General features: G+C 35.3%; 1 protein-coding gene across 6 annotated transcripts in view; it reads left to right on the forward strand.

Annotated features, from left to right (window-relative positions):
* FMN1 (formin 1) overlaps positions 1-13,095 on the forward strand; it is a 209,676-nt gene that overhangs the window by 178,705 nt on the left and 17,876 nt on the right. For all 6 annotated transcript variants that reach the window (XM_052782471.1, XM_052782469.1, XM_052782470.1 and 3 more), the window contains 2 exons: positions 5,862-5,913; positions 9,151-9,300. In XM_052782471.1, coding sequence (XP_052638431.1) covers positions 5,862-5,913; positions 9,151-9,300 — 202 coding nt within the window. The remainder of the gene's footprint in view (positions 1-5,861; positions 5,914-9,150; positions 9,301-13,095) is intronic.

A 13,095-nucleotide genomic window follows, 5' to 3' on the forward strand; every position in this document is an offset into this window, starting at 1 on the left:
GGATTTTGGGAGAGGTAGTCATTGCTCCAAAAATGGCTGGGCATCAGTCTAATTGTCGGCGGTGGTGAGTGATGTCCCTTGCATCACTTGTTTTTTTCTTCCCCTTCTCTTCACTTACTGAACTGTCTTTATCTTGACCCGTAAGTTTTTCTCGCTTTTGCTCTTCCTATTCTCTCCCCCATCCCACTGTGGAAGAAGGGACACAAGTGAGCAAGTGGCTGTGTGGTGTACAGCTACTGGCCAGGGTCAACCCACCATGACACTAAAATAACAATCCTTAGGAAAGCATACTTTCATTAGCTTGCTCATGATAGTTCTTTGCAGCTCAAAGAACTGCCGTGTGCTAGCAAGCGCACCCCTGTGAAAATTTTGTTTTCCATATTATTACTTGTAGTCCAGTAAGTCTTGAGTAAAGGACTGTTGATCCCGCTGTTGATCCTGCTGTTCTTTGTACCACTATAGTGTCTAGGAGTTTAAGCGTGTCCAGAATTCTGTACAAAAACAGAGAACAACTATATTGCTTTTGATGATCTTTGCTAGTCCTTTTACCCACCTAGAAGGCCACCTTTGAGCTTTTTCTTCCACTCTGCATAGTCCCTGATTAAACAGAGTTATTAAAAAGTTTCCCTTGTATGACAATTGTACTTGAGGGTGGAGATATATATATAGTGCACTTCTAGCCGTAGAGTCTTCTGAGTTCAGCTCCTGATACCCAAATATATCAGCAATGGATAATTTCTGAGAGATTTGGATCTCTGATACCAAATGGTGGTATGTCTTCGTGCTTTAAAAAGACCAAGAAAATAAGGTCTGGTTTTGCTTGTTCTCCTTACTCATCAACGTCATAGAATGTGACATTTGGCACTTTGGAAAAAGATAACCCAACTGAACCTCTCTAGGGATATACTTTTCTTTCTCAACCCTTGATTAAGGGGCTAATATGTTTTTAGGATGGGTTTCATCTGCTTGAGAGGTTTTAGTCTTGACTAATAAAGAAGGTGAGTTCTTGTGAGCCTAGAAAACGTCACAATAACCTTTTGTCACTGTTTTAACAGCTTCTGTCCAGGCTCTATGAAGGTCAGATAGGAATGTCCTTAGGGGTTTTGTTTTGGGTTTGCATGTTTTGTTTTGGTTTTCGGGGTTTGGGGGGTTTTATTGGGGGGGGTGGTTGGTTTTGGGGTTTTTTCTGTCTATGTCTTATACTAGATTCTGTCTTAATCTTAACTGTGGTTGATTGGAAGACATGAGTCAGAAAAGACCTATTTCCTTCCTTGGGGCAAAAAAAATCAAATACCTTTTTTTAGGGTGGTTTTTTTCCCCCACAGAAAAACATGTAATTTACCAGTCTCTAGAAGTTCATGAAGCATACATTTTTGAACCACATGAACTCAGCCTTGGAATATAAAACTAAAGAATTCTGATGTCTCCATCCTAACTGCTAGTTGTCTGAGTGTTCTCATAATTTTGAAGATTGTCATTGCTCCAGAATGCTTAGATGAGTTATAAAAAGATATGCATCAGATCTTTCAGTTCTGAAAACAGTAAGATACTGAAAAATAAAAAAGCTGTAATGGGTACAAGTAGATCAGTAGACTTATGTGAATTATCTTTCTTACATGCATTCGTATATTTAAGGTCAGAGAGAAATACCAGAAAATTTATCCAGTCAGACTCAGTAAGCGTTAAAAATTTTCACTAGGGGGGCAGAAGTAACTGTGAGATTTTTGTGCAGTTGTGTCTACCCATTTTTCTTTCTTTGTCCTCCCCTCTTAGAGCAAGTAGTTTCATCATTCTGTGCTTGCCTCTGTTAGTTACTGACTTTCTCCAACTTTCAGTCTGTGCCAGTATCCAATATTTTCTTTCCTTTGTTCTTTGGGGAACTATTTCATAGTAGCCTGATGCATGAAGAGGTCTTGGTTCTGTTGTAATTGGAAGCTGCTATGCATACATTAGACCCATTAAAAATAAATATTTTCTGGTAGTTTCTTATTCTCAAAATAGTGTTTGGCATGCTGTTCCATCCTCAGCAAGTGGAATATGTAGAAGAAATAAGTCAGGGTTTTTTTAACCATTTCACTCTAGTACTGTTTCACTTTTAGAACTGTTAAGGATCATGACTCTTCAAATGCTTACTTCTGCATTTCAGTAAAAGGAAGTCACCAGAAATATCTCAGGTTCATAAGGCAAATTCATAAGATCATAGGTTATTTGTTCTCTTATTCTTTGAGCTAGATACAGATAGCAAGATGAATAAGCCTAGTGGCTAATCTTCAGAGTCTATAGCTGTCTGTATTACAAAAGACTATTCTTACAGCAAATTAGAACTGCATATTTTGTAAATACCTGTTTTCCTTTCAAAGCTCTCATCTGTAGGAAGACACAGAAATTCTTAATTGATCCTGGTTTTCATATCTATATTGAAAGAAGATATATTGATTAAGATTTTCTGCTTGTCATAGGACAGGACCTGATACTTTATTCAAGATATGGACTAATCCAAACAGTAGAGCATATTAAGAACTTGCATTTAGATGTGAGACCAGAGAGCAAACCTTACATTTGACAGTTCCCTGTCATTTTCAAAGCTGGTCAAGCCTAATGACTCCAAGGCCAGACAGAAGGGTGTCTCCATACCAAATGCAGCTTATGGGAAGTCATTTTGAAGGGCCTCTATGTAATCTGTATACATGTAATATATGGAATAATCTGGTGCAGTAGGATTGGATCAGCTGATGGAAGCAGCAGAGGCTGAGGCCAGTGTGTTTACAGTAGAGATTTAAGCTTTGAGTTAGATTTAATCTGAGGTGAACATCTCCACCTCGTGTTTCAAAGCTGTCTGAAGGCTCAAGCATTATTTTGGCCCTTTTGTCCCTATTAAGTATAGGAGTGCAGTTGCTGTGGAGCTTCCTGTTCAGTTTCCTCCTAATGGAAATCAGTTTGCATGCACCAAAACCTATCTGCAAACCAAATCAATGCTCAATAAATGGGACAGTGAGAAATTTGCTTCAAAAGCATCCTAATCAAAAAGCTAATGCCAGTAATCACTGTATTTCAGTGTTCACTGGAGTCATGCTTCTGTCCGATACAAGAAACAGAGTGCTGCTATCAGGAGTCCATTTCAAAACAAAGAAAATGTGCTACGTGTAGTTAGGCCATAGAACACTTGCCACAGCAGTTTGTGGAAGCTAAAAAGCTTCTAAAAGCTTAAGCAGAGAATGAGCAAGTTCTCGGGAGAGAATCCATTGAGAATTACATTGAAATGACATCCAGTGCAGGAAGCATTTTGTATGAACTACAGAACCTCAGAGGCAGAGAGAACACTCAGGGGAAGGATCGTGTGTTTGTCCTGGTCCTTAACTCTAACTGAGCACCTACTTCAGGGTCTGCCAGAGGCAGGATATTAGGCTAGATGAATCCCTGTGCCAATCTGATACGGCTGTTATTACATTCTTAACTTAAGGAAACTGAGGAAACTGAAATCAAGCATGTGGTCTAAGGATGAAAGCATTACATGATCCCACTTCAGCAGAAAGGAAATTCTATGCGAGCAAATGTGGTGTTGCCAGAGAAATAAAAAGAAAGAAGTTCTTTCATTTGTGTAATTAATTTTAATTGCCTTCAGTAATTCCACGAATTAAGATGAGGATTGGTATCTTGACTACAGGGCTTTGAGGACTCTGTTGAGGAAAATAAAATGTTTCATGGAAGCCTTTACTGACAGCATTGATAGTGTTAATTATTGCAGCTTGTGGAGGGGGAGAAAAAGAGCAGGATATTACAAATTCTGAGTGCAAGATTACTTGGAAATTGTATGGCGATGAGAGAATTGCTCTGGTTTCTTGTCTTACACATTATGTAGTATTTGTAACTCCTATTTACTTAGAATTTGTTGCATAGAGTTGTTCATTTGTTTTCTTAACAAGTCTCAGCATCTAAATTTCAAATAAATGCTTTTAAATAGTTACTTGGCAGACAAGCTTATAGTTAAAAATATGGAAAATACCATTTGTCATATAATACAGTTATTTTCTTCCTTCCTCTTTTCCCTTATATTGGTACACAAACACGCACAGTTATATTAATGTAAACTTCCCGTGTTCCTTCCTAGAAGTCACACCTGTTTTCTACTTTCTATAACAAATTAAAATTTCTTTCCTCTATCTTCCCGTATTCTGTTCTTGCAAGATTAAAAAACAGTAAGTCAGGTCTTACCGCCTTACTATAAATGTATAAGTGTGTTGTCCTTCTTAGTTATTGCATTCTTGTTCGTGTGCAGGGACCTAAGGATATTCAATTTCTGTTGTGAATGTAGCTATGCTGGGAAACTTAACAATTTTTCATCTCCTTAACAACCAGAAAGAAATTATTAATGTAATCATAAAGCATACAATTTTATACGCAGTTCAGCTTTTAACCATCTTTGGTTTTCTGTATGTAGTTAATTTTGTATCATGATGAACCATCAGAATTCCAACCTATGCTTTCTACTTTTAATGATATAAAATGAAAGAGTTGTGGAAATAATGAATTAAGTATAGTAGGTTAACTTTAGCTGAATTTCTCAGGAGCACGAGATGAACGCAATAAATCAGAGCTGCCTTATCTTTTTCAGTTGCAGCTGTCTTGCCACCAAGATTTGAGGTGGAGAGTTCAATGGTATAGAATTAGTCGTTTTCCTTGCAAAGGGCACACAATATTGTTTCTGGCTTTTGCCATACTGAAATAATCTGAATAAGTGCCTCCAACACACTTGCCCAATATAAGTAAACACACGAGTTGAAATGAAATTGTTTTGTTAACAGCAAATGCTCTGAAGTAGTCCAGTTTTTAAGTTATTTTAACTGTCTTAGTACAAACCTCTGTCAGTAGCCTTATAATGAAATGGAATCATTCAGGCTCAATTTCTCAGTGGCCTTGCCTGTGAACTCCAGTTTGTAACTGTATTTCAACCAGTCAATGCGCTCCTATAGACTGAGCAGCAAAAAGACAACAATTCTTTATCTTTGTATAAAGAAGTGTCTGAATTCTGTTTATATTAACATTTGCACTTACAGGATTATTCTAATGTGGAACAGGGATAACTTTTCCACATTAGTGTTGTTTTACATACATGGTATTCTGCCGCAGCTAAAGTTGCTCCACTGTATTAAGAAGAATTGATCAACATTTCGTGAAAAAAATTAGTGCTTTTGCTTGACTATCCAGCTCAGGAAACATTTTCAGAAGTAGAGAATGCCCATCCTTTGAAAATCAAATCCTTTTAAGTAGTTCGTGTGAGCATTCTGTAGCAGAGGCACTCAGATTCACTAACCGTATTTCAAATTCTTGGCTGCTTTTTCAAAAAAAATCATGTACATACCATACATTTAAAACTTAGTACATGTGTTTTCACTTTCCAGCTTCCTGAACAAAATGTGATAGCTATATGGAACAGTTGGTGTTAACTATGTTTGGTACCTGTTCAATTCCAATTGAACTTCCAATTATTTGCACTGCAAACAGGTTTAAATTTGTAAGTTTTGGTCAGCAACAATAAAGAAACATACACAACTTAATGTTCTTTTTTTAAATCTGAAAGTCAAGTTTAATTATTTGGGTTTTATTCAGATTAATGTCTACCACTATATATTACAGTATGGATTTTAAATGACTTTTCAAATCCAATACACTTTATCAGTACATTAGAAGCATTCAGTAAGGTACAAGAAAGCAATAAAAATTGAAAATTAGCAAATGTTTATCACTTGTATTATATTTAGTATACAACGTATCCAATTTTGGATGTAAAAGATATTTAATCTGTGGGATCTCTAAAACAGTAAGGCAGTAATTTATATCTTTGAAATGTTTTTCACTGGCAGCTAAAGAAGAACATAAAAAAGAAGAGAGCAGTTTGGAAAATGCACAAAAATGGTAAGGTTTTTGCTAGTGTTTTCTCACGGTTTATTTTGGTCAAAGATGTTATTGATCTTACGAATTACATTAAACAGGAAAAAGGATCTGTACTTCAAAGTAGTAATATGCTTTCAGAAAAATTCTTATGTAGTCTTCCAGGAAAAAGTTCAGTTGAGTTTTTAGCCAGTGTACTGTGTTTGAGGTTTTAATTACTGTCAACATTGACCTGAATCAGAGTTTTACAGAATATTGTAATAACTGATTAACTACTTAATGTAGTAAAAATGTATTTCATTGTCACTGAACATTTTCAGCACTTAGGCTATTAAATGCAGTATACTAAGAAACCAGTGAAATCCTAATGCTTTTATTGCCTGAGTATCTGTGCCTTACTTAGGCCAAAGGAAGCAAAATAGGGGAAGTGAGATAAATGGATTTATAGATAGATAGTATATCAGTAAGTTAGTATTTCTAATAAATTTTTTTTACCAAGTTATAGTTTTGTGAGAGTGAAGGATCCGCCTTTAACCTTGTCTGTGTTAACTGTGGAACTGCTATAAATCAGCTGGGGTAAATTAATTTTTAACTTCTTATCAATATTTTTTCTTCATGGTCACTAAAGGCAGATCTGTGGTAATTTGGATTTTTATGCTACTTTTCTGAGGCCAGAGCCTCTCCACCTAACTGAGACACCTAGGTTAGTCTTCCTAGACAGTCAGGAAAAGAGAGATAGGCACCTCCCAGATGCAGTTCCAGTCTTCGGTGAACTGTTTCCATTTGCTTGCAGAAGGTGCCTAAATTAGCTGAACTATTGGCTAACATCAGCTGGGGCTTCACCTCTTAATTTCATTTGTCAGTGGTGGCTGGCTGGCTTGTTTCCTTTCTACATAGCTACCAACCTACCTTTTGTGGCACAAGCTCCCTCACGTTCTACCTGCTTTGTAGCCCTTCTGGAGCAGAGTAGACGCTCCAGGGTATGGAATTATAATTAATTTGCAGTTGACTTAAGGAATTAGTTGTCTGATACAGAGTTTGGGTTTATTCAGTTGATAACTAAACATTCAGTATTTTAAATTACTGCTAGAAAGATCTGTTACTTTGAAAGTCAGAAAGCAGCCCAGGAAGCTACATTAAGCTGGGCGAAAGCAAAACAGTGCTACTGGGAGAAGGGCTGAAGATGAAACATGAGGAGGGGATGAGGAGTAGGTGTCAGGATGAAGGCAGAGTGAGAGAGAGTGTGCAGGAATTCAGAATCCTGCAGCATGCAGAGACAACTGTATCGGCTACAGCTGGGATGGAGAAGGGTTCTGTTAGGAAGAAGAGAGCACAATGTTACCGGGGTTGGCTGCTGTTACATGAAGCCAACCTGAGAAGAGAGTTTCTGGTCTTACTGTTCCTGGCTGAGCTATCCTAGTCAAGGGGTATGAACAGCTGAGGAATATTTGGCCCAACTGAATGTAATGGAAATGACATTGCTCAGTAGACATAAACTGTTTTAACCATGTGATTATGACTAAGGTATTTTAGTATTTTTAGGGTTTGAAATCCCAGAATGGTTTACACAGATATTTAAACCTGTATTAGTTTTTTCTTTATTTATTTATTTTCTCCTTGTAGCGTCACTACAGGACCCTTCAACTCTGAATATTATGGGCTTATTCACACTTATTTCATTGTGATACCTTTACCGTGGAGCACCAATTAACTTGAAATATAGTTACATGTTTTATACAAAACCTGTGTAAGAAATTTAAAAGGTTAAGCTTATCATATATGAGGGTTTAAAAAACTATTATATTAATGGCTCACCTTGAGCAATATGTGATATTCTTCAGCATGTCCTAGAAGCTGTATCCGTCTTTGAAGTATCACAAAAACCAGAGCGTATTGGCTCATGTGGCTAAAATCCAAGCTTCTTTACTTTGTGAAGCAGATGGAATACATATTCCTGTATTTTTGGGGGGTAACTTCTGTTGATGGACTTTTTGATGGTTACTTTATATTCTTCAAGCCTAGCTAAAAGCTTGAATCTCAACCTAAGGCAAAAAAACTTGACCCTAACCTTAGCAATTCTGTATGAAAACATGCAATGTGGACTATGCAAATGCAAGTATAAATTGAGAAAGAAATATTTACTGAAGCTGCATCTGTTGCTCAAGTAACATCTGTTGAATAGTTGGGGACTCCTTACAAGTCTTTAAGATACCTTTTATTTATTTTATTTTCAAGATTTACACTTCCTGTGTTCTAGATTTAGGACCATTGGGCAACTGTAAAGAACAATATAACTTTCTTCTGCTTAAATAAAGTCAGTATTTCAAGAAAAATTAGTTCTTTTGAAACATGTTGTTACCTTTCTTTTTAAATTACAGCATTATTTTTAATAAGTATCACCAAATCTTTCAGGATTGTTATATCTACTTTGCAGAGAAAAGTGATTCAAAAAGTGATTCAACCTTTACGAAAGTGAACATACTTTTGTTTCATTACATAAGTACCTAGTCATCTGAATCATTCCATTTTATCTATACAAAGCAATATCATAAAGCTTAAAAATGCACAATCAGTTAAAATGCTATCGGAAGTATCATCTATAATAAAAAACTACTTTGAAAATATCTAGCTGTATAGCAATTCGGTAGCCATATTACAAAATAAAAAAAGCATTAAAATATTGGCAATGTATTTTCATAAAATTAATTATCTGCTTATTGACACATGTGGAAGGAGATGAATTGTTTTCAGTAAAAACTTTGCAAACTGACTATTGGCACTGTCTGTGGCTTTTTTCTTGCTACTTCCAATTCTCCCTAAGTACTTGAAGGTTATTTTTAACCACACCTGGAGATTTTTTCCTGACTTGGCATGTGACTCTTCCGTAGTCCTTCAGTAAAGATAAATGGGAGAATAAGGTCTTCATGGAGTGTTGCAGAATAAAATTAAAGAAATAGATATAATATAGCATTTCCTGAAATGCAAGAAGTTAAGTTTTTCTCATTAAAATTGAATGCCCATGATTTGCCTGTGTGACATATCTCTATGATGGCTCATGCATCTGTAAGTTACCCTCCTGGGAATGAGGTAGGTGTTGGAAGATTAGCTATACTCAGCATGAATTGCTGCTATGATTTCCAAGGCTAAGGGGAAGTTATGGTAATTACCAGCCTTGACTACTGAATCAGGAACCAGCCCTCAGAGAAACTGTTTCCCCAGTGAGCTTATGTGTTGACAGTTTTTTTCCCCCCTCCCTCACAGCTTTGAAGAAACAGTGGGATACTTTGGGATAAAGCCAAAGCCTGGCGAGAAGGAGATCACACCAAACTACATTTTCACGGTGTGGTACGAATTCTGCAGTGACTTCAAGACCATTTGGAAACGAGAGAGCAAAAGCATTTCCAAGGAACGGTAAGGTTCTAATAAAGTCATTAATACCATTTTAGATGTCTGGGAAACTGTTCCTTCTCAAACCCAACAAATTATACTCCTATATTTCACAGGCGTCATTGTTTTCTTTCAGATCTAATGGACATCAAGGAAAGATTATTCCCTCAGGGTGCGTAGGAAAATTCACCAAAGGCATGCTGTCCCCACAAAAAGATAAACACATATAATCTGATAAATTACACTTTTGTAACCCCTTCCAATTACTAGCTAGTAAAATGAAAGGGGAGCTGTGCTAATTTGTAACAGATTGCTTCTCTGTGCATTTTCATGTTGAACTAGCCTAAATGAGGCGATATTGCTGTCGCAGACAGTACAGACAAATAAAAGTGAATGCTTTTCCAGTTAATATACTGCACTTGCATCAAAGGGAAGCCCCAGAGATTCAGGCCACACTTAGCACAGTGTTGAAGCCCCACACTGAATTTACAGCACTACTTCTGACTTTTGGTGTCCTGCTGAGGACATCAAACTACTTGCCGCTAGATCTCACCACAGTCTCCTGATTTTATTAGTTAGAGTTAAAAAAAAAAACCACCACCAAACCTTCAATTATTTTCTTGATTTTCTTAAAGAAGCTTAAAATCTTTTACAAAGAAAAAACAATTCCACTACAAGCGCACCATGCTTACCATAATTCATTTCAAAAGACCTAAAGAGTGGTAATGTGGTCATGCTTTGGAAAAGAATGGATTAATCACTTTCAGTATGAAATATAAATCCAGGTGCTTATTCCAAATTGACACAGATTTAGAGAAAAATGTCTTTAAATGTATCAGCAAATGTAGTAAACTCATTGACACTTACATTTTCCATTTTGCTCCTGATTTTAGGTTCATGTAGAAGTATATTTTTAAAGGACAAGATGTAGAAATTATAAATTCCCAATTATCAACCTTATCAACATTGTTTTACAGATATTACAGGTTTTAAACACTTGAAAGTTGTAGCTTTATGTATCATTTATGTTATGATTAAATAGACTTTAGAAGCTGACAACTGCAAATGTTTACAAAGAATCTTTTTATTTCCTTGTGTCTAGATCAATATGCAAATTTGTTTTACACATTAAAAACTGTGTAAAACAAACAGTCACTAGCAGATTGCTATAATCATGATATGGATCATCTCAGGGATTTTCTGCTGAATCATGACTTATTTTTGTTCCAAAAGCAGTTAGGAGGAATAGAAATTAACTACCCAAGGGAAGAAGGAAAAAAAAATCCAGACCATACATCCATTCCTTTTTATGTAATTAGCACCTTGCTGATGGCATACAATGATCCCTTCAAAGAAATTGATTTAAAATGCCTTGTAAATGTTTTAACACTACATAACTTCTTAACTTTCTTAATACAATATTAAAGAAATCTTTGTTTGTAACTAAACTGCTACGTTCTGTGCTTTCCTACTGGGGTGAGATGAGAATTTCCCATGGTTTAATAATTATGTAAATAAAATCTACAAATAATAAAAACACAGCACAAATACTTCATCAGCTCCTTTGATGGATACCTTTATTCCTATTCATAAATGTAAAGCAATACCAGTAGAATGCAGAGCACCAGTTACCATAATACTTCAAAGTGCTGACACTTTCTGGATTATATAGACTTTTTTTCAGGGTTCACTTCGAATTATTTTTACAAAGTTTCATTAATCTCAAAAGGACAACTCATTGTCCTTTACATTCAAAATGTGGGTGATTCATCAAGACAATGAGCTGCTGAAATGAGGAGCCTTGTGTAATACGTAAATTAGAATGACAGAAGAACTGTTTTCATCATCCTAAATTGTTTTGTAATGTGCTAGTGAAAAGAAGAACATCATGAACTCAGTAGATTAGAATGATGGAAAAGCTATTTTCATCACCTGAAAATGTCCTGTAAAGTCATGACCATTTAAGGATTCTGTTTTACAAAGTATGAGACTAACAGTTGATGAGCTACTGTCCAAGAAAGTTTGAAAGCAAGCTAAGAGTCATTGTGCACATTGGTAACTAAAAACCTTGGTATGACAGGAATGGACAGCTGTCTTCCTTAACTGGCTAATTAATTGGATGCACTATTTGTTTTGCATTTTTAAAGTTTGTAATTTAATTTAAAAAAAAAATCTGTTTATCATGAACCAATTCTTTTGTTTTGAAGGAAATTTTAAAGAGGACGAATTGGGAGTGTAAGTCAATATTTTCAAACTTGGGTTCTGAAGCTGAGGCATTGATATCCTTATGTGAACACATTTACAGTTGGATTGCCCTTCAGGAGGAGCTGCAGAAACTCAGCATAAAATGTGTCTGAATTACCTAGTCACATAGATACCTAAAAATGGATTTCATTGTTTACATTTACATAGGAATGTAATGTAATTACATTATTGTAATAAAATGTGTCTGAATTACCTAGTCACATAGATACCTAAAAATGGATTTCATTGTTTACATTTACATAGGAATGTAATGTAATACATTATTGGATTATAATTTGTCTCTTAAGAAATATGGCTCAGAAAATTCAAAATTTAATTATAATATGCAAAATTATTGTTACGCAAAAGCATAATTAAAAATGTATTAGCTTAAAATTAATAGTAGTAAAAGTAGGTCGAAATATCTAAGATTCCAAAATTAAAATTTTAAACTCAAAACTAACTACTTCACATTGTATAACAGACAACTTTAAAATCTCTGAATTTCAGGAAAAAAGAGTACCGCCTTGAACTAAATGACAGCCTCAGCTGCAAGAGCCTGTTTTGTCTAAAAACTGCTTGGCTCCCAAATGTAACACAACTGTAGAAATCTAATTAGATTTCTATGAGACTTTTTCTGAAAGTAAAGGAAACACTTTAACTGAGCTGCCCTGCATTTAACCTACCATGAAAATAAATTAGCTGCCTGCAAAATATAGTTGAATCATTGTCTCTTTCCTAGACAAAATTTGCACACCATTTAGGAATGCAAGACAGAGTTACAGACAGATAACAAACCTAGATTGATACAATATGATATGATACATGATATGATATGATATGATATGATAAGATATTACAAATAAATGACTATAGAGATAAAATGAAGAAAATTTTCAAAACTATATTCCTGATAGGAATATGATGACAGTTTTCTTTCAGACATAGTATTCCCTTCAATACTAGAACGCAACTACAATACAATAAAATTTGCTTTGATGATCACCTCTTCATCTCTGGCAAACAGCTTAGTGTAAATGCACCATTATACTCATCAAATGTTGGAGACTTTTTTTTTTTGTCTTGTTTTGCATCAAAACCCAGTTTTGTTGTTGACAGCTTTATAATTTAGTATGTCTGTGCATGCAGGTACATCAACTGCTATTATGCTTTCTTCTGTTTATAAAATTTTGAGATGATAACTGAACTGAAGACTAAAACAAAGATATATTTTTTTTGGCAACAAGGCACTTGCACCATGGTAGATTGCATGTAATTGCAGTCTCACTTCCTTTTCTTAGACTACTGATTTTATCTGCAGTGGGCATGTCTAAGAATTCAGAAGCAAAACAAATATGTAGTTATAACAACTTAAATACATGATATATATATGTATAATGCCTATCTATAAGTCTATTAAAGCATTCAAGATCTGTTAAAGTATATTTTAAGAGGATATCCTAGCCAAGTCTGAATATAGGGAAAAAGTATAAATACAGAAAAAATACTAATGGTTTGCAGTGTGTAGTTTCATCGCAAACTGTGATTGCATATTTTGCAAAAGAAACGTGACAA

This window comes from Harpia harpyja, chromosome 3 (genome assembly GCF_026419915.1).
Source record: "Harpia harpyja isolate bHarHar1 chromosome 3, bHarHar1 primary haplotype, whole genome shotgun sequence".
Lineage (NCBI taxonomy): Eukaryota > Metazoa > Chordata > Aves > Accipitriformes > Accipitridae > Harpia > Harpia harpyja.